Below are 22134 nucleotides of genomic sequence, written 5' to 3' on the forward strand. Positions count from 1 at the left end.
ATGTTTTTTGAATAAGAAGCACCAACAGAGGAAAGAAGACAGGCTGCCAGAGAAAGAAAGAATGTTGCTGAACGTGGTCTCAAATGGCCGTAAACGAAAAATTTAAACAAACAGTGCTGTTAGGAAAATTACTATTTCTCAAATATTTTTCAGTTCATGCCTGATAGGGTTCCTTCTGCTGTCCACATCCGTGCCTATTGCTTGCTGAGCTTATGATTGTGTTTCATCTATTCAAAATTTAATTCTCTCTTTTAATTTTTTAAGGAAATTGAACTTGTTTATTCAGATAGCAATCCAGTCACTTTACTGTAGTTAGAAGGCTGTTCTCACCTTTAGAACGAAGCACTCCAGCAGGATTGGGAGCGTTGCGACGCAGCTGCACTCGGAAATCGACAGGGATGTCCTTTGGTCCTGGGGGCTTGTAGTTCTGTAACAAAAAGGACGACAATGTTTTTGACAATTTATTTATTTATCGTATGATGAATCTATGTACACACATGTATATAGTTCAGGGTAAATGTGCGTAGTCACAAGTCCGTACAATACTATAACTCTAGGTCTAGCATTTTGACCCGATCAACTGCTTCATCCGATGTGCGGTGAATGTCCATTAGCGTTCCTTTGAAAGCTCGAATTGGGCAGTCAGCAACAATGTGGTGGATTGACTGAGAAGAGGCAACACAATCACAATCTGCAGAGCTAGTCCAACCCCATTTGCACAACAGATAACCACATCTGCCTTGTCCAGTTCTTATCCGATTGATGATTCTCCACTGTCGTCTTGGAAGATCAAATCCTTGTACTCGTTTAGAAGGATCTACGTTGCTTCACGTCCGTAGGTTTAACCACTACACGTGTCCCCTGGGTGGTGCTAAGAAAGCAACAGTGATAAGATGAGACCGAACTGTCGGAAACGACCTCTCGGTCGAAGAGCGAACTTGAAGGAGATGTGTGGTCCTTTTCAGGACCTTCATGTTCGTAGAATTGGACCATCGCTGCGCATTTTTGATAATGACTCAGCAAGTCTTGAATAATCACACACCGCCTTGACACAGTGAAGGTGCTGCCATCTTCATTGTGGGTAATGTTGGTCCATATGCAGCATGTTTGATGACGGTCATGTAACGTAACACAAAGGAACAAACAGGTGATGGAAAAACTCAGGTCTGGAAACAGTGGCCTTGAATGCTGTTGATAACTAACCTCTGCCACGTTTCATCTCTCTCTTGGGCCTTCACAACTATTAGCATGAAGTACTTCTAAATTTAAGGCGAGTATTCACTTTTAAGAATCCCAGACAGATGACATTTCTGAAAATGGCCTGCTCACAACGTAAACAACTGTAAGAAATAATCTTTCCAACAGTAAAAGAATTACTGATATCAGTTCAATGACTCCCAAGATTACCGCCTAGATACATTCTCTCTATACGATACCAGTATAGATTTTTGCTTTATTTTGTGCTGACACAGATATGTCTTCCAGCAACAATGGGCTAGGAGTGGGAATTGAACTGGCTGTGACCTTAATTAAGGTACAACCCCAGCATTTGCCTGGTGTGAAAATGGGAAATCACAGAAAGCCATCTTCAGGGCTGCCAACTTCGGGGTTTGAACCCACTATCTCCCGGATGCAATCTCACAGCTGTGCGACCCTAACCACATGGCCAGCTTGCTTGGCTTAGTATAGGTTAAACTGGAAACTCAAATCATCAGGGATGAAGGTAAAGAACCCTGAAGTATGATGGCGTTACCCTGTTAGTCAGGGACAAGCAAGCTCTACCAAGCTCCTATCCTATGATTGGACATAGAAAGAGCTACTAGGTGACTGAAGAAGATGGAAAGTCAAATCCATAGACTGTCCAAATACAAATAGAGTTATGTAACAAGAGGAGAGTGGCCGCAAGATTGGTCTTGAACTACTGGACAGTAGCATTCATTTCTCATTCCAGCAAGATAAATCCTGATGTCATTCACAGTTGGCTCAACAACTTTTTCAGTGCAGCCTCATTCCTGGCAAAGGCACCAGATGTATGCCAGATTGTAGAGAAGGCCGTAGAATTCAGCGTCGAGACCTATCTATGTTTTGTCGATTACACCAAGACATCTCATTTCCTGAAGTGGGCACCACTTTGGACTGTTCTCAGCATGCTGTAAAGCTTGTGAGGAATCTACAGTATATGAAAACAATATGACAACATCTGACAAACTGGCAGGGCTGTTCAACGTACACCCTGCACAGATAATGAGACAAATGTTGGAGGAAGTAGCACACAGGAACAGCAGACCACAATGAGGTAAGTATAGAACACATGCTCAGCCAAACAAAAGATAGGTATTGGTTTCATCTCGAGCTTGGCAGGATGCTCTGATGAATTCAGGAGGAGGACAGAAACAATCTTCCCCATTGCAACTTACTGTACATTGTTGAAACATGGGCCATCAAACAGGCAGACAAACAACTTAGCATATCCTGAAGATGACCTTGAATGCACATCTTTATGAACTTGGTATGAAAACGAGACTCCTGAAATAGGTAAGTCAGGCATACCTCAGATACTTACACCACTTTGCCAGAAAAGCACGGAACACACAAAAGGTGTAGAGGGCAAGGTAATGACAAGAGGTCCAGAGGAAGATTGCCAACCACGTGGATGGATGAAGAAACATACACACATTATCATTACAGACTGGTATGCCTTTCAGCATTCAGTCTGCAAGCCTCTGTAAATATACCAAACGTCGCCACAATCCTCTATTTGCAACTAGTGTTGTGGCCTCATTTAGTTCTATACCTCTTATCTTCAAATCGTTAGAAACCGAGTCTAACCATCAGCGTCTTTGTCTACCTCTACTTCTCTTACCCTCCATAGCAGAGTCCATTATTCTCCTAGGTAACCTATCCTCCTCCATTCGTCTGACATGACTCCACCACCGAAACCGGTTTATGCGTACAGCTTCATCCATCCAGTTCATTCCTATATTAGCCTTTATCTCCTCATTCCAAGTACCCTCATGCCACAGTTCCCACCTGTTTGTACCAGCAATCATTCTTGCTACTTTCATGTCTGTTACTTCAAACTCATGAATAAGATATCCTGCGTCCACCTAGCTTTTGCTCACATAAAGTAAAGTTGGTCTGAAAACAGACCGATGTAAAGATAGTTTCGTCTGGGAGCTGACTTCCTTCTTACAGAATACTGCTGATCGCAACTGCGAGCTCACTGCATTAGCTTTACGACACCTTGATTCAATCTCACTTACTATATTACCATCCTGGAAGAACACACAACCTAAATACTTGAAATTATCGACCTGTTCTACTTTTGTATCACCAACCTGACATCCAATTCTATTGAATTTCTTACCCACTGACATCAATTTAGTCTTCGAGAGGCTAATTTTCATACCATACTAATTGCACCTATTTTCAAGTTCCAAGATATTAGACTGCAGGCTTTCGGCACAGTCTGCCATTAAGACCAAGTCGTCAGCATAGGCCAAACTGCTTACTACATTTCCACCTAACTGAATCCCTCACTGCCATTTTATACCTTTCAGCAGATGATCCATGTAAACTACGAACAGCAAAGGTGAAAGATTACAGCCTTGTCTAACTCCTGTAAGTACCCTGAAACAAGAACTCATTCTACCATCAATTCTCACTGGCGCATGCTGAAAATCTGATCCTGACAGCCTCTCTGTTGTCTGAAACCACACTGGTTTTCATCCAACTTCCTCTCAATGACTGATCGCACCCTCCCTTCCAAGTTGCCAGTGAATACTTTGCCTGGTATACTAATCAATGAGATACCTCGATAGTTGTTGCAATCCTTCCTGTTCCCTTGCTTATAGATAGGTGCAATTACTGCTTTTGTCCAATGTAAAGGTATCTTACCAACACTCCACGCTAATTTTACTATTCTATGAAGCCATTTAATCCCTGCCTTCCCACTATACTTCACCATGTCAGGTCTAAATTCATCTATTCCTGCTGTTTTATGATAATGGAGTTTATTTACCATCCTTTCCAATTCTTCAAGCATAATTTCACCAACATCATTTTCCTCCTCCCCATGAGCTTGGCGTTTTGTAACACCACCAGGATGATTTCCTTTTACATTGAGAAGATGTTCAAAATATTCCGTCCACCTCTCCAGTGATTCCCTGGGATCTGTTATGAGTTCACCTGAATTACTCAAAACACTGTTCATTTCCTTTTTCCCTCCCTTCCTAAGATTCTTTATTACTGTCCAGAAAGGTTTCCCTGCTGCTTGACCCAGCCTTTCCAGGTTATTTCCAAAGTCTTCCCATGACTTCTTTTTGGATTCAACAACTATTTGTTCCACTCTGTTTCTTTCATCTACGTACAAAGCCTCGGCCCTTGTTTGGAGCCATTTCTGATAAGCCTTCTTTTTACATTTACAAGCTGCTCTCACTTCATCATTCCACCAAGATGTTCGCCTTTTCCCACCTTTACACACAGTTGTTCCTAGGCATTCCCTTGCTGTTTCTACTACAGCATCCCTGTATGTCACCCATTCTCTTTCTATATCCTGAACCTGCTTACTGTCTACTGTTCGAAACTTCTCACTAATCATATCCATGTACTTGTGTCTAATTTCCTCGTTCTGGAGATTTTCTACACTTATTCATTTGCAGACAGATTTCACTTTCTCTACCCTAGGCCTAGAGATACTTAGTTCACTACAGATCAGACAGTGGTCTATATCATTGAAAAATCCCCAGAAAACTCGTACATTCCTAACAGATTTCCTGAATTCGAAGTCGGTTAAGATATAGTCTATTATGGATCTGGTACCCCTAGCCTCCCATGTGTAGCGGTGAATAGCCTTATGCTTGAAGAATGTATTCGTTACTGCTGAACCCATAATAGCACAGAAGTCCAGCAAATGCTTCCCATTCCCATTAGCTTCCATATCTTCCCTACATTTACCAATCACCCTTTTGTATCCTTCAGTTCTATTCCCAACTCTCGCATTGAAATCGCCCATTAGCAGTATTCTATCATTGCTGTTGACCCTGACCACGATGTCACTCAATGCTTCATAAAACTTGTCAACTTCATCCTCATCTGCACCCTCACATGGTGAATACACTGAGACAATTCTTGTCCTAATTCCTCCAACTGACAAATCTACCCACATCATTCGCTCATTTACGTGCCTAACAGAAACTATGTTGCGTGCAATGGTATTCCTGATAAAGAGCCCTACCCCAGACTCTGCCCTTCCCTTTCTAACACCTGTCAAGTACACTTTATAATCCCCTATAAATTCCTCGTTATCTCCCGTTACCCGAATATCACTTACTCCTAGCACATCCAAATGCATCCTCTTTGCTGACTCAGCCAGTTCTACCTTCTTTCTTCCATAAGCCCCATTAATATTGATAGCTCCCCATCGAATTCCATTTCGTTCGCCAAGTTGTTTCCGAGGAGTCCCTCGCCTGTCAAATGGGAGTGGGACTCCGTTACTCCCGTAGGTCTGAGACTTGCTTAAAATGTTCTGAGCTCGGTAAATTCATGAAGCAGAATGCTACCTTACTTACACATAGTCCAAGTGAGGATCTCTCCTCTAACGGGTTATGGACCACCGGTGAATTGTATAGTCCTAGCCGCCTGAGCACAAGGTGGGCCATGACTCAGAATATGTCCGAGATGCCCACTCCCATTCCATAGCAACTGGTATCCCGACTCTCAGGAGCACTTACTAGGCCACTCAGCCGTTGCCCATGGTTCACGAACTAGGACGTGACTACAGTAACGCACAGCATGAACCATTGGATGAAGAAATATTTATCAAAATAAAGATGACACTCTACAGGTCTCATTATACACTGATTCTTACATACAGCCTTGAAACCATCACAGTGACAATAGGGATAATTGTAAACTCAAGGCACCTACACACCTTGTTACAGAAGGCCAGGAAGGACAGAATTAGGAACGGAAACATAAGAGAAGTGGGAATAGGAGAACTCTCATCGGCAAGGTCCAGGAATCAAGACTGGGATGCACTACAAGAAAGGAAATTAAAAGAGAGGTGGGAGGAAGTTGATCTGTGGGAAGACTGAGAAGAAAGTGGATTGATAGAGTGAAGAAGGATGTACTGTGGTGAGGGCAAGTTAGTACAAGATGGAGGATGATTGGTGCAATATCTTCAAGAGGTGATGTACTTGGCAGACTGGCACTAGAGGATGGCAATCAGTTTCTCTTCCAGAGAAAAATATTTGAAAGACCAGAACTTTGCATGAATGTTGCCTTTAATTCTTTAAAAAAAAAAAAATAAGAGAGAAAGAAAGAGAGAATGGACAATGTTGCAGCTGTGCAGAAGACATTTGTGTAGGGTCCATGTTTGTTAGTGACACTGCAGCATATATGAGCCACTATCTGTTTGAGCGTGTAGGAGACTCATGTAAAGATGAGAGTTTAGGATCGTTTGACAGTGGAACCCATGCTTTTGTGATTTTCAATTGAATTCACTGGCCATCTAATTTATATTCATTATTTAACACACATACATTATCATTGTAGACTGTTATGCCTTTCAGCGTTCAGTCTGCAAGCCTCTGAGAATTTACTAAACGTCGTCACAATCATTATTAATAATCTTGACCATGATGGTCGGGATTGGATCCGTATTGACTTAGTAACAGTAAATATGTTGGAAGATAGTCCGCCTAGTCAATACAATTCATTTATTTACCTTTCACCTTAACATCTAGTACATGTTTCGAGAATATTATGCATTCTCTTCCTCAGCTAGTGGATTAAAATCCAGTATACAATAAGACCTGACTAAAATACGGGGGCCCCCATTAAAATTCAAAACAATGAGTATGACAATGTGACACTTAAAAATTTTGGATAGTACAAACATAGAATTAGAATCCCATTTTGTCAAGTACAAATTAAAAACACAATATAGTCTAATTAATGTCTAATTAAATACAACGTCTTGTGATGATATGAATTCACAGTGTCCTTGAAGTTGCCTTGCGTAGTTCAAAAATGTTGAGTTAAGGATGAATGAAATTCCATAAAAACTTGAAGTCCTGCCGATCTCCACCGTTAATGGGTGTTAAAATGATGTCTATTTAAATTAAAATATTGGGCACAGCGTCGTATAATGATGTGAAATTACGGTGTCCTAGGAATTATAATACTATCTTGCGTAGTTCAATTGGATTTGTACAAGAATAAATGAAGTTGCGTTAAAACTTGGAGTCCTGCCATTATCTTCGGTTGATAGATGTATTATGCAGCCAGGTTGAAAATAGGTTAAAATGGTCTATAAAAAGGAAATGAGTTAAAAATTAACAAAAGGCTCCGACATGAACAAATGAGAATACAATGGGGTAAAAAAATATTAAGGAAGGAGGGGTGGAAGGAACCGCCCCTGATACTACAGTCATACTTCCCTCCTTACACGCTTGACATCATTTGGCCTCTTACTAGGGTATTGGGTTACCAATTTAAACAACTGATCGTCTTCTGCAATGTGTTCATTTAGGTTGTTCTCATTATCAAATTTTTGCAATTTGTATATTTCTAATTTCTCTAAGGCATTCATTTGTTTGCCTTTGCTTAATGAATGTAATAAAGTCATATCACGTTCAATATTTGTGAAATGATGGTTGCTTTCATGCATGTGTTCACACATTGCAGAGTATCTAGAATGTTTTCGTGCATTGACATGCTCTTTATACCGTACCACCACACTTCTACCTGACTGTCCGACATATTTTTTTCCGCAATCTTGGCACGACAGTTTGTATACTCCTGATTTACTGAACCTACTGTTGGTGTTTACGCTGTTTGAATTGAACAATAAATTATTATTATTATTGTCTGTCCTAAAGGATACATGGATATTGTGTTTTCTAAATAGTTTAGCCAAACTGTATGATTGTTTATTAATGTAAGTGAATGTAGCGAATTTCTTTTTTTCTTCCTTATTTACAAGTAGGGTGTTAGGTCTATTCACGACCTTACTCTTTATCCTATTGACATAGCTTTTGGGGTAACCGTTACTTTTGGCAATATCTTGTATAATGTTTATCTCTTTATTAAAATCATTTCTGTTTAAGGGTATTCTTACTGCTCTATTGATGAAGCTGTAAAATGCCGCTTTCTTATGTTCTCCTGGGTGGTTCGAGTCTTTCCTAATAACAACATCTGTGTGTGTAGGTTTTCTAAATACTTGGTAAATCAGGTTTTTATTGTCTCTAGTTAATGTAACGTCTAAGTAGTTTAGTCTTTTATTATCTTCCGACTCGATTGTAAACATTATATGTTTATCAAGGTTGTTTAATTGGTCTAACAGTTCATTTGGCTTGAGTTCTTGTTCGTTAATGATAGCGAACGCGTCATCAACAAACCTTAACCATAAGTCTAATCCTTTTATTTTACCGATTATTTTATTAGATTCCATATGGTCCATAAATATATCTGCAAGGATACCAGACGCTGGTGATCCCATGGCCAACCCATTAACTTGTTTGTACACGTTGTTGTTGAAAGTAAAAAAGTTGTTTTCTAATATAAACTTTAATAAGTTGATGAATTCATCAATTTCTACTTTACTCAACGAACTATGTGTGTTTAAGTTGTTCTTAACAATGTTGATAGTCTCCGTGATCGGAATATTCGAGTACATATCTTTCACATCAAAGCTATGGATAGTATTATATTGCGATAAAATTAAATTTTTTGTCCTATCACAGAAATCTATGGTATTGCGGAGACTTGTATCTACATTAAATCTATAATGTTTCTTTAAAAACGTGTGTACAAATTTGGCCGTTTTATATGTAGGACTGTTTCTGAAGTTGACAATCGGTCTAATAGGTATGCCTTCTTTGTGTACCTTAGGCATAGCCCTCAATTTCGGTAATCCTGGGTTCATATTTACCAAGCGTTTTGTTTCATTCGAATTCATCAAAAAATTAGTGTTAGCTAGAATTTGTTTGAAAGTCTTTTGCATGTTATTAGTGGGGTCCTTCTTTATCTGACGAAAGTTGTCTCCCTTCAGGAAATCATTCGTCTTACTGATGTAATCATCTTTATTCATTAAAACTATAGTGTTACCCTTGTCAGCTTTCGTGACAATTATGTTATTATCTTTAATCTTCTTATTAATCTTTCGGAGATTGTTATTAGTGTGGGTATCTGCGATGGTTTTATGTTCCATTATTTTACAAATTTTATTTTTAGCCTCGAACCTCATGTTCTCTTGTTCGTCTATGGGTACCTCTGCAATTGCTACTTCAGATTCCGCTATCAGTTTCACTAGTTCTCTATTTTGGACAGTCTTACTCGTGTGTGGCCAGTTATGTTTGGGACCCTTACTTAAGATTTCGACTTCGTCATCGTTGAAATCTACGTTGGTCAGGTTTTTGAGTGGCGGATAAAATGTGTGTGTTGTCGTGTATGTGTTGTTATTTCGTATTTCATCTTTGGTGATGCATTTGTCTTCAATGAGCCTCTGGTATTTTCTATCTAAAATATCTTGTTTTTTCTTTAATATTGTAAATAATGAGAGGTCAATGTTAAATTGCGCCTCCTCCCATTCCAGAGTCGAAATCTGACTAGTGATGAGTAGGTGTAATTCATAAAGCGTGTTGTTCAGCCTCGTTTTTTTAAGGTGTAAGAACCTGATTTCATCTTTAATCCACAAGTGATTTACTTTCCGCTGTGTTCTCATTTCATGACGCAGCAATCTACCTCTCTTTTGTACGGAATTCAAATGTTTAGGTATAACGTCACTTTTAATACATTTCTTCAGAAAGTTCAGGACTCCAAGTTTTAACGCATCTTCATTTATTCTTGTACAAATCCAATTGAACTACGCAAGATAGTATTATAATTCCTAGGACACCGTAATTTCACATCATTATACGACGCTGTGTCCAATATTTTAATTTAAATAGACATCATTTTAACACCCATTAACGGTGGAGATCGGCAGGACTTCAAGTTTTTATGGAATTTCATTCATCCTTAACTCAACATTTTTGAACTACGCAAGGCAACTTCAAGGACACTGTGAATTCATATCATCACAAGACGTTGTATTTGATTAGACATTAATTAGACTATATTGTGTTTTTAATTTGTACTTGACAAAATGGGATTCTAATTCTATGTTTGTACTATCCAAAATTTTTAAGTGTCACATTGTCATACTCATTGTTTTGAATTTTAATGGGGGCCCCCGTATTTTAGTCAGGTCTTATTGTATACTGGATTTTAATCCACTAGCTGAGGAAGAGAATGCATAATATTCTCGAAACATGTACTAGATGTTAAGGTGAAAGGTAAATAAATGAATTGTATTGACTAGGCGGACTATCTTCCAACATATTTACTGTCGTCACAATCCTCGATTTGCAACTAGTGTTGTGGCCTCATTTAGTTCTATACCTCTTACATTTAAATCGTTAGAAACCGAGTCTAACCATCATCGTCTTGGTCTCCCTCTACTTCTCTTACCCTCCATAACAGAGTCCAATATTCTCCTAGGTAACCTATCCTCCTCCATTCGCCTCACATGACCCTACCACCAAAGCCGGTTTATGTGTACAGCTTCATCCATCGCATTCATTCATAAATTAGCCTTTATCTCCTCATTCCAAGTACCCTCCTGCCATTGTTCCCACCTGTTTGTACCAGCATTCGTTCTTGCTACTTTCATGTCTGTTACTTCTAACTTATGAATAAGATATCCTGAGTCCACCCAGCTTTCGCTCCCATAAAGCAAAGTTGGTCTGAAAACAGACCGATGTAAATATAGTTTCGTCTGGCAGCTGACTTCCTTCTTACAGAATACTGCTGATCGCAACTGCGAGCTCACTGCATTAGCTTTACGACACCTTGATTCAATCTCACTTACTATATTACCATCGTGGGAGAACACACAACCTAAATACTTGAAATTATCGACCTGTTCTAGCTTTGTATCACCAATCTGACATTCGATTCTGTTGAATTTCTTACCTACTGACATCAATTTAGTCTTCGAGAGGCTAATTTTCATACCATACTCATTGCACCTATTTTCAAGTTCCAAGATATTAGACTGCAGGCTTTCGGCACAATCTGCCACTAAGACCAAGTCGTCAGCATAGGCCAAACTGCTTACTACATTTCCACCTAACTGAATCCCTCCCTGCCATTTTATACCTTTCGGCAGATGATCCATGTAAACTACGAACAGCAAAGGTGAAAGATTACAGCCTTGTCTAACTCCTGTAAGTACCCTGAACAAAGAACTCATTCTACCATCAATTCTCACTGAAGCCCAATTGTCAACATAAATGCCTTTGATTGATTTTAATAATCTACCTTTTTAATTCCATAGTCCCCCAGTATGGCGAACATCTTTTCCCTCAGTACCCTGTCATACGCTTTCTCTAGATCTACGAAACATAAACACAACTGCCTATTCCTCTCGTAGCATTTTTCAATTACCTGGCGCATACTGAAAATCTGATCCTGACAGCCTCTCTGTGGTCTGAAACCACACTGGTTTTCATCCAGCTTCCTCTCAACGACTGATCGCACCCTCCCTTCCAAGTTGCTAGTGAATACTTTGCCTGGTATGCTAATCAATGAGATACCTCAATAGTTGTTGCAATCCTTCCTGTTCCCTTGCTTATAGATAGGTGCAATTACTGCTTTTGTCCAATCTGAAGGTATCTTACCAATACTCCACGCTAATTTTACTATTCTATGAAGCCATTTAATCCCTGCCTTCCCACTATACTTCACCATGTCAGGTCTAAATTCATCTATTCCTGCTGTTTTATGATAATGGAGTTTATTTACCATCCTTTCCAATTCTTCAAGCATAATTTCACCAACATCATTTTCCTCCTCCCCATGAGCTTGGCGTTTTGTAACACCACCAGGATGATTTCCTTTTACATTGAGAAGATGTTCAAAATATTCCGTCCACCTCTGCAGTGATTCCCTGGGATCTGTTATGAGTTCACCTGAATTACTCAAAACACTGTTCATTTCCTTTTTCCCTCCCTTCCTAAGATTCTTTATTACTGTCCAGAAAGGTTTCCCTGCTGCTTGACCTAGCTTTTCCAGGTTATTTCCAAAGTCTTCCCATGACTTCTTTTTGGATTCAACAACTATTTGTTCCACTCTGTTTCTTTCATCTACGTACAAAGCCTCGGCCCTTGTTTGGAGCCATTTCTGATAAGCCTTCTTTTTACATTTACAAGCTGCTCTCACTTCATCATTCCACCAAGATGTTCGCCTTTTCCCACCTTTACACACAGTTGTTCCTAGGCATTCCCTTGCTGTTTCTACTACAGCATCCCTATATGTCACCCATTCTCTTTCTATATCCTGAACCTGCTTACTGTCTACTGTTCGAAACTTCTCACTAATCATATCCATGTACTTGTGTCTAATTTCCTCGTTCTGGAGATTTTCTACACTTATTCATTTGCAGACAGATTTCACTTTCTCTACCCTAGGCCTAGAGATACTTAGTTCACTACAGATCAGATAGTGGTCTATATCATTGAAAAATCCCCAGAAAACTCGTACATTCCTAACAGATTTCCTGAATTCGAAGTCGGTTAAGATATAGTCTATTATGGATCTGGTACCCCTAGCCTCCCATGTGTAGCGGTGAATAGCCTTATGCTTGAAGAATGTATTCGTAACAGCTAAACCCATACTAGCACACAAGTCCAGAAAACGCTTCCCATTCCCATTAGCTTCCATATCTTCCCTACATTTACCAATCACCCTTTTGTATCCTTCAGTTCTATTCCCAACTCTCGCATTGAAATCGCCCATTAGCAATATTCTATCCTTGCTGTTGACCCTGACCACGATGTCACTCAATGCTTCATAAAACTTGTCAACTTCATCCTCATCTGCACCCTCACATGGTGAATACACGGACACAATTCTTGTCCTAATTCCTCCAACTGACAAATCTACCCACATCATTCGCTCACTTACGTGCCTAACAGAAACTATGTTGCGTGCAATGGTATTCCTGATAAAGAGCCCTACCCCAGAGTTTGCCCTTCCCTTTCTAACACCTGTCAAGTACACTTTATAATCCCCTATAAATTCCTCGTTATCTCCCCTTACCCGAATATCACTTACTCCTAGCACATCCAGATGCATCCTCTTTGCTGACTCAGCCAGTTCTACCTTCTTTCTTCCATAAGCCCCATTAATATTGATAGCTCCCCATCGAATTCCATTTTGTTCACCAAGTTGTTTGCAAGGAGTCCCTCGGCTGTCAAATGGGAGTGGGACTCCATTACTCCCATAGGTCCGAGGCTTGCTTCATTATTTAATGTGTGGCAAAAAATGTATTACAGTAAACTGTTTTCGTTTCACACGCAGGGCTTTAGGTACGATTTCACTGTCACTCGTATTGAATGAAATATCATTTTCATTTCAAATCTCGTCTTCAATATTATCATAATCGTGAGAACTGCCGTCTAAATTTGAAACACTTGATGAAATGTTTGTGTTTTTGGAGGCTGCAATTAGCCAATAAATAACGGTGCAAGTTCTTAGAAGGAGAGCTTTAAACAAGCCACTTTCCTGTTTTATTCAAAGAAGTTTGCAAAAGGGAATCCGTTGCAGTGGTGAACAAAATATAACCTAGGACATATTGCTCTGTGTGGCGCGTGAATATCTCGTCATTTGAGTTTAAGGCCTGGGCAATGCTCGCGTGAACGTCATTTCAAATGAGTCAGTGTGTTAAGCCACTGTATCGGTTCATCTGTTGGTCTGAGAAAGTCACATCAAGTACGCAACTTACAGACAACTTGGGGGTCTCCCACTTGCGAAGTGAGTCCTTGCATCTTCCACAGTATTCATTTCTCCATTCTTTCAAAGAGTCAAGACTTGTAAGTGAGCCAGTAAAGAAGAGTGATGCGACTTGGATCTCTGCTGTTTGGAAGCAGGACAGACAGTTGAAGGTTAACACTCTCTGCCCAAATCAGGAGTTATACCTGAGAGAACTGGAAGTAGTGTCAAGCGGAAGGTGCGTACTTGCATTTAACTGTCTGTCAATTATTATGTATAGAGGATGTTCAGCCAAACTGGTGCACAGCAGAAGGAGAAACCATCGTCATCTTGACCCGTGTAATACTTTTGAGCTTCAGGAGGTGTTGTTTGTGAGAAAGTGTGATCTAGGTTAACACAGATAAGATAAACACAACATCTTCTGCAGCTGTGACTCACCCAGGTCCTGTTGGTGAGCAGCTCCCCGCTGTCAGGATGGTACAGGAGGTACTCCATGAGCCAGTAGCCCAGCCCCATGATGAACGCCCCCTCCACTTGACCAATGTCAACCTCTGGACTCAAGCTCTGGCCAGCATCTTCCAGGATGTCCACTCTGAGAACCTGTCCAAAACAAAATGCAAAACTTCAAAATGTATTCATTTCTTGCCATCATTTTGAATGAAAGCCACTGCAGTCGCCACATTTAAACAAAATGCGAACTAGACATGGAGGTGAGGCAGCACAGTGACACTCCACACATAAAAATCAATATTTCGATCATTTGCTGAAATTGAAAGGATTGAGTTTCTTTTTTCTTGTTATCCCTGTAATAACGCTTTATTTGACAATTGTGATTTTACATTTAAATCCCATTTTCTCCCATAATATTCTGCCAAATGTAACAAAATTTGTATGGTATATGTATCAAGGCTATGTTACAGAACCTGCAAATAGAATGTTTGATTGCAAAATTTTTTTAAGGAGTAGGGATTTTTAAGTTCAAAAGTTTAGAACGTAAAAATTACAGACACTTTAGTACGATATATCTCCTTATATAAATTATGTACATAAAAATCGATATGTAATGCTTTGAAAAGAAGTATTATCTACCCAATTATAAATTTACATTAATGTGTTAATTAAATTTCATGAAAAATTGGAATTAAATATTTCAAAATTTTTGGAAAATTATTAATTGTATATGAAAGGAATGTTTGTGATATCTCTACGTTATGTAGGTGACATTCCCACAAAGTTTCGTGAAAATCCAAGCATTAGGTAAATATATCTTTTATCTCTGGAGTGTTGCCTTAACATCAGCTCTCTTGTACTGATAGTTTGTCATTCACGAATGGGCTAACACAACTATGGGTACCTCTGGCACTGTACTTCAGATCCAGCTCTCATTCTCCTACAACTCGCACATTCACTGGTGCATGCTCGGAAATACTCACATGTCCCAACAGCACCACCGATGTTTGCATTTCTGTAATAAGCATACGCGATTCTGTATTCGCTCTGCTTCCTGTGTTACCAACACGAGTCTGCATCTGAAAGCTATTCTTAGCTTTACCAGACCCTAATAGTGGAACGTAGCATTTAATGCTCTAAAATGTAGTACATTGAGAAAAGAAAGGAAAAATATATCGAATTGGCAAGGGCCAGAGAGAGTAGCGCTAGCCTTCTGAGCCCAGTCTGCTCCTTAAAGACAACAACAACATTATTATTATTATTATTATTATTATTATTATTATTATTATTATTATTATTATTATTATTATTGTTATTGTTATTATTATTATGGGATTGTTACATCATGGAAAGATGGGTAAATATGTGTGTGTAATTCTTATGATGAATTCGTAAGTAATTAATGATATGCGTCACTAGAAGTTGAGCTAGAATAGTCTTCTAGTACAACTTCACCAAATTATTTCATCGACTTGTAGACAAATTAATTGTAGATAAGTGTTTGATCATTCAGGATTTAGGTTATACGTTGCTTTCAAGGAATATAGACATCAAAGACAGGTTCCTTCGCCACCACGTCTCAGTCACGGCCAGTTAGATTCCTTTCTTGCATGATGACGGAGGCAGAAGTTCAGAGAGATTCGGTAGACCTCTCTCTTTCGTGTCAGAATAGGAGTGCAAACGTACTTGAATGTGCCAGTATTGGGACACAGGATATGACGCAAGTACCTAATGGGAGGAGTGAGGAAATAATAATGGAGGAACGTCTTGAGATCACTAGGGCATTGGTGAAAAGCATTCTAGCTATTCTGCTTAAGAACCTTAACCCGCAGAGAGCCAGACAACGATATATCGTTGTTTCGTATATACGTGTAAAGTGCCAAGCACGATATATCGTTGTTTGGATAGCGCATAGTTCTATACGAGTTCGTACAACTTGGGCCATCAGATTGCAACATCTTATGTGTCGAGTCCATAGAGAATTGTCATTAGATTTTAACTATGCCGCTAGATGGTGCGTTAATTCATTCATTATCACATATTGAATTTTTAAAGTCCGTGTTTTTCTACGACGTATGCTCTCCATGCCGCGTGAATAAAATGGCGACTAGCAAGAGAAGTTATTTTGTTAACGATGACGAAGTGGTTGTATGTCTTAATAATTTGTAGTGAAGAAGAGGACGATGAAGACCCAGATGAGGAATTCATTCCTCCAAGTAGTGAGGAATGGGAAAGTGTTATTGGGAGTGATAACGGCAATTTTTTTGTAAACACGTGCTAATTGTCCGAGTGTAAACGTTGAAAGTGGTAATGACCGTCTGAGTGACAGTACTGATGACGACGATGGCTCTAACAATATCCAAGAGCAAGAATTTCATGTTTTCCGTTCAATTCAATTAGGTCAAGATGCAAAATACCAACCTTCACTTGATTATTATGATACTCCTAGCCCGAGACACGCCTCTTCGTCAGATGCAAACCTATAGCGTATTTTTATTTTATTTTTCACGGCTCATCTCATGACTACAGAGACAAGCAGATATGAGAAATCATGTCTTGTCACCACAGCAGTGGCGCCCAGTTACATTGACTGAAATGAAGGCTTTCATTGCTGTTTTGTTGGAAATGGGTATGACTACAATGCTGAGCATATTTTCTTATTGGGTCAAAAACTCCCGTTATATTCCGTGGTTTGGAAATATGTTCTCAAGAAACAGATTCCAATTGATCTTGGGATTCTTTCATCTTGTGAACAATGATAATGTATCACCATGTGCCAGGTTCGATCCCATTGTTGAACATGCCAGTTGTATATTACGATACCATTGTACATAACTCTTAAACTATTGAAGATAAAAATGTAAAACTTTACATGTTTATTCATCTAAAATAGGACATTTCAAAAAAGTCATCAATATTTACCGTTGAGTTAAATTTTCTGTTTTTTCTGTTTTGTTTTTGATTTTGATTTTTTGGTGTTTTGAAATTGTTTGGAAAATATTTTTTCAAAATACTCAAGAGCATTTTAGTGTTCTAATTTATTTCAGCAGTAAGAGTGGCTTCTCATTAACATTTAATAAAAATTTCAAGTCATAGTTATATATTTGTGAACTATGTAGTCCAGAGAGTGAGAACCTGCAAAATTCTCTAAATCTGTCTGGCACTCTTGGCATATCATAATCTATGAGCTTCATTTCCGTATTGATTGCTACTACAATATAAAAATAATATAGAAGCCTCCACCTTATCAATACAATATTTATTTACAAGATGCAGTAAATTCAGTACCGGTTTCGACCCCTATGGGGTCATCCTCAGCTGTTATACATTAAATCGGTTTCAAAAACATCACATAAGGACTAATGCTTTCATATCACTGACCCAATTTGACAGATCATGAAACATGAAACATGTTTACTCTTGGCATACTCGGAGCACCTGGGCCTGGCACTAAGAGGGTTAAGTTGGAAATCCAGAATGGATCGCGAAAATTGGAGGAAGCTCTCGATGCTGGAGCAGCATGCAGGACATCCTGGAAGAGAGCCAGGGAAAATCTAAAACAGGAACAAACAACCGTAGAGATAAATGAATTGCCTATGACACAGTGAGTGATGAACGGGGAGGAGAAAGATAAGGAAAAATGGGTCGAGATTTCCTATAAGAAAAAAAAATCAAGAAGAAGGAAATGAAGGAGGATAAAGATATCCAACCTTTAACAGATAAGGTAGATTCTGGCAGAATGGAGGTAATTGATAGTGGGGAAAAAACAAGATAAACGGACCCATTAAAAATCAAGGGATCATTCTGATGCTGTCCTTATCAAACCAACAAATGGCAAGACTTTTGCAGATGTTTTGAAGGGCATTCGGAGTAAAATAAAACCGGAGTATTCGATCTATTCTCGCTTTTAAAAAAGACACACAAAACGAGAACAGGGACAATTTTAATAAATCTTTAAGGGATGTCCTTGGAACGGATGGCGATGTGAAATCTTTAACTCCCCGCACTACCTTGGAAATTCAGGACATGGACGGTATCACCACTGCTTTAGATGTAGAGGAAGCTGTAAGACAGGATCTTCAGAATTTCGAAGGAGAACTGAAACTCTCAATTAATAATCCGAACAGCAGAGGGCAAAAACTTGCTATCGTTGAGATAGAAGATAAGGAGGCCCAGAAACTTTTAGATATGGGTAAAATTAAAATAGGATGGCAGGTTTGTGGAATCCAAAAAAGGATCGTGGTATCTCGCTGCTTTCGATGTCTTTCGTATGGACACCATGCACGAAACTGCAAAGGTGCAGTTAGAAGCAAAATATGTTTTAAGTGCGGAGAAGCCGGGCATAGGGCGGTAGGTTGCAAAGCAAATCCGAGATGCATAATTTGCACAGACATTAACTTCGACGAAGCTAATCGAAGTCATGTACTTGGCTCAAAAGCCTGCACAGCGTTTTGTGAAGCTCTCGAAAAGGCTAAAACTAGCAGTAAATGATGAAGGTTATTCAGGCAAATATGCACAGGAGTAGAACTGCCAATGATACTTTGACGCAGATGACCTTTGAGATAGGAGTAGACGTATTTCTTCTCAGTGAACCTTATCAAGACAGAGACCATCCAGGATGGTTCGTGGATAATTGTGGGAGAGCCGCAATTTGGATACCAGATTTGGGTAGATGCCCAGTATCAAACCAAGGATGCGGAGACGGTTTTGTTTGGGTCCGCACTGGTAGATATACTTTAGTGAGCTGTTTCTTTACGCCAAATGAGTCAGTATTTGAATTTCAGGCTAAGCTGGATGGCCTAGAGGACGTATTACAAGGTTTTGACAATGGTTTAATCGTGGCTCGTGATTTCAATGCCCAAGCACTAGAATGGGGTATGCCACAGTATGACTCTAGAGGGCGCCGAACTATGGAGATGGCCGCTAGGCTGGGTTTGACGGTCACTAATATTGGAAATGTGCCAACCTTTCGACGACGGGGTTGTAGAGGAACCATACCGGACGTGACTTTTGTATCTGAGGACATCGTGTCGAATATCAATGACTGGCGGGTGATTGAAAAATACATGTGAAGTGATCACCAGTACATCACTCTTTGTATTCTTCTTGAAACTTCACAGATTAATATTACATCGTATAAACCAACGCGGGTGAATATAGAAAGTATGGACAAAGAAAAATTTCTTGCTATCTTAAGAAATGAAATGGATAGTGTAACAGAACAAATATGTTGTTATAAAAGGAAAGAAGCGGCTGAGAAATGTGTTGAGCTCACCATGGAGCTTATTCGAAGAGCATGTGATCTTTCCATGACTTGTAAAACATCACGAAACAAGAAGCGTTCAGCGTACTGGTGGACCAAAGATATTGCTGATCAGAAAAGACGTTGTCTGCAACTTAGACGGAAGGCACAGAGAGCACGAGTCAGCCAAGAAGACACCTCACTCACAGCTGAGTATAATTCGGCGAAGAAAGAATTGAGAAATGCTATCAAAAAGAGTAAAGTCGACAAATGGTGGAAAATGGCTAAAGAAGTGGATGACGATCCATGGGGTTTAGGATACAAGATCGTTATGAAGAAACTTGGAAGTTTCTCGAACCTGATCATGGACTCAAATGCAATGAAGGATATTGTGGATACATTATTCCCAGATCATCCTGAGACATCTGCTGCTGCTGATGTTGATGATGATAACTTCATAGATGATGTGCCACTTTTTACACAAGAAGAATTGACGAGAGCGATTAGGTCCCTTAGAAATAGAAAGGCCCCAGGACCAGATAGTATTCCATCAGAGATATTAAAGCTGATAGCAGATTTCTGTCCACAACTACTGCTGAAAATGTACAATAGCTGCCTGCTATCGGGGGTGTTCAGTGTTCGCTGGAAAACAGCTCGGCTAGTTTTAATAAGCAAAGGAAAATCTGGGGGCTATAGATTAGAGAAACTTTTGCAGCCAAGAATACTTTCAGCAGTTCAACTAGCTGGGGACCTCTCTGATCGTCAACATGGTTTTCAAGGAGGCCATTCGACAATCGATTCAGTATGGGAAATGTTGAATACAGCTAAAAGGGCACAAATGGGTAATCATCACTCTCGAAAAGTGACACTCCTTGTGACCCTGGATGTTAAGAACGCTTTCAACTTGATAAGTTGGAATGACATATTGGAAGCGCTTCAAAATACTTTCAAACTACCGGAGTATCTCATGCACATAATCAGAAATTATTTGAAAGATCGTACTCTAGTATATCACACAGAAGATGGGCAGAGAGTGAAATGGCTCACAGCTGGTGCAGCACAAGGGTCCATCCTTGGCCCAAATATGCGGAACATAGTGTATGATGGATTGTTGAGGTTAGAGATGCCAGAAGACACAATACTAGTGGGCTATGCTGATGATAGAGCTGTTTTGATAGTTGCTCGAAATTTGGAGTTGGCTCAGTTTAAGCTAAATCAAGTAATGTGATGGGTGAAAGATTGGATGGCGAATCACAGATTACAGCTGGCAGATCATAAAACAGAGATTGTTCTCTTGATAAGAAAAAGGATCACGACCGTCATTCCAATGTATATTCGACAAACAGAAATCGAAACATCTAGAAGTATAAAGTACCTCGGAGTGACACTTGATATCAAACTTACTTTTTGGGATCATATCAAACGGGTGACAGATAAGGCGGTGAAAGCAACGATTGCGCTGAGTAGATTAATGAGCAACGTTAAAGGTCCGAAGTCTAGCAAACGACGACTTCTGATGTCGATAGTTCACTCGACACTTCTATATGGTGCCGAAGTCTTGGCTGAATCCCTGAAGTTTGAAAAATACTGGCAAAGGATAGCTGCGGTACATCGGAGATCAGCTTTGCGTATATCGCACAGTATCCGAACCTGCAGTCCTTACTATAGCAGCGGTAGCACCGATTGATTTACTTGCCTTAGAGAGACAGGAAATCTGGCGAACTCAAGGAGAGCTCGGAAAGAAGCGTGCTAAGGAGCTAGCTTATAGGCAACGAATGGAGCGGTGGCAGCGAAGATGGGAGGAAGATCCTCAAGGAAAATGGACTAAGCGGCTGATACCACACCTAGCTGATTGGGTTGCCCAAGCTCATGGCGAGGTTAACTTTTACATTACGCAACTACTGACGGGTCACGGATACTTCCGGAAATTTCTACATAGAGTAGGTAGAGTGAGCGACTCGGCGTGTATTTATTGCAATGATATAGACGATGTATTTCACACATTTTTCGTATGCTATCATTGGTCAACTCAGAGAAGATGTTTATATACTGAGCAAGGAGAGTTGACGCCAGAAACTATTGTGCAGGCGATGCTACGAAACCAAGAATCTTGAGATCAGATAGCAGTATATGTAGAAGGCATCCTGCGTCAGAAAAAGAGAGATATGAATGCTCATGAACGGCAGTAAGGAGAAATAAGAAAGAAGAAACCTGAGAAATTAGCACGACACCGCCTTGAAGTAATGAGAGAGCAGTTCCGGGGCGGAGATATACGTTGTGGGAAAATTGTGTGTGGGTTTTAGTGAGTAGGAATCTCACACACTTGTGGAGGACCCTCACAAGTGTCTAATGAAAGATTTCCCACACTTCCCTCGTAAAAAAAATATATTATTATTATTATTATTATTATTATTATTATTATTATTATTATTATTATTATTATTATTATTATTATTATTATTATTATCTTACTTGTTTAACATTGCACTAAGACATTGAAGGTTTTTGGCGATGGAAGGACAGAAAAGGCTAGGATTGGTAAGGTGGTGGCCGTGGCATTAATTCAGATAGGCACATGGGAAAGCATCTTCAGGGCTGCCAAGAGTGGGACTCAAACTCCTCCC

The 22134-nt window shown here is 39.7% G+C and overlaps 1 protein-coding gene across 5 annotated transcripts in view; it reads right to left on the bottom strand.

Annotated features, from left to right (window-relative positions):
- LOC136883355 (uncharacterized) overlaps positions 1-22134 on the bottom strand; it is a 647239-nt gene that overhangs the window by 53912 nt on the left and 571193 nt on the right. For all 5 annotated transcript variants that reach the window (XM_068229694.1, XM_067155608.2, XM_067155607.2 and 2 more), the window contains 2 exons: positions 14257-14418; positions 331-427 (listed from right to left, as the gene is read on the bottom strand). In XM_068229694.1, the coding sequence (XP_068085795.1) occupies positions 331-427; positions 14257-14418 (259 nt within the window). Of the gene's footprint in view, positions 1-330; positions 428-14256; positions 14419-22134 lie in introns of those variants that run through there.

The sequence above is a fragment of the Anabrus simplex genome, chromosome 11 (genome assembly GCF_040414725.1).
Source record: "Anabrus simplex isolate iqAnaSimp1 chromosome 11, ASM4041472v1, whole genome shotgun sequence".
Taxonomy (NCBI): domain Eukaryota; kingdom Metazoa; phylum Arthropoda; class Insecta; order Orthoptera; family Tettigoniidae; genus Anabrus; species Anabrus simplex.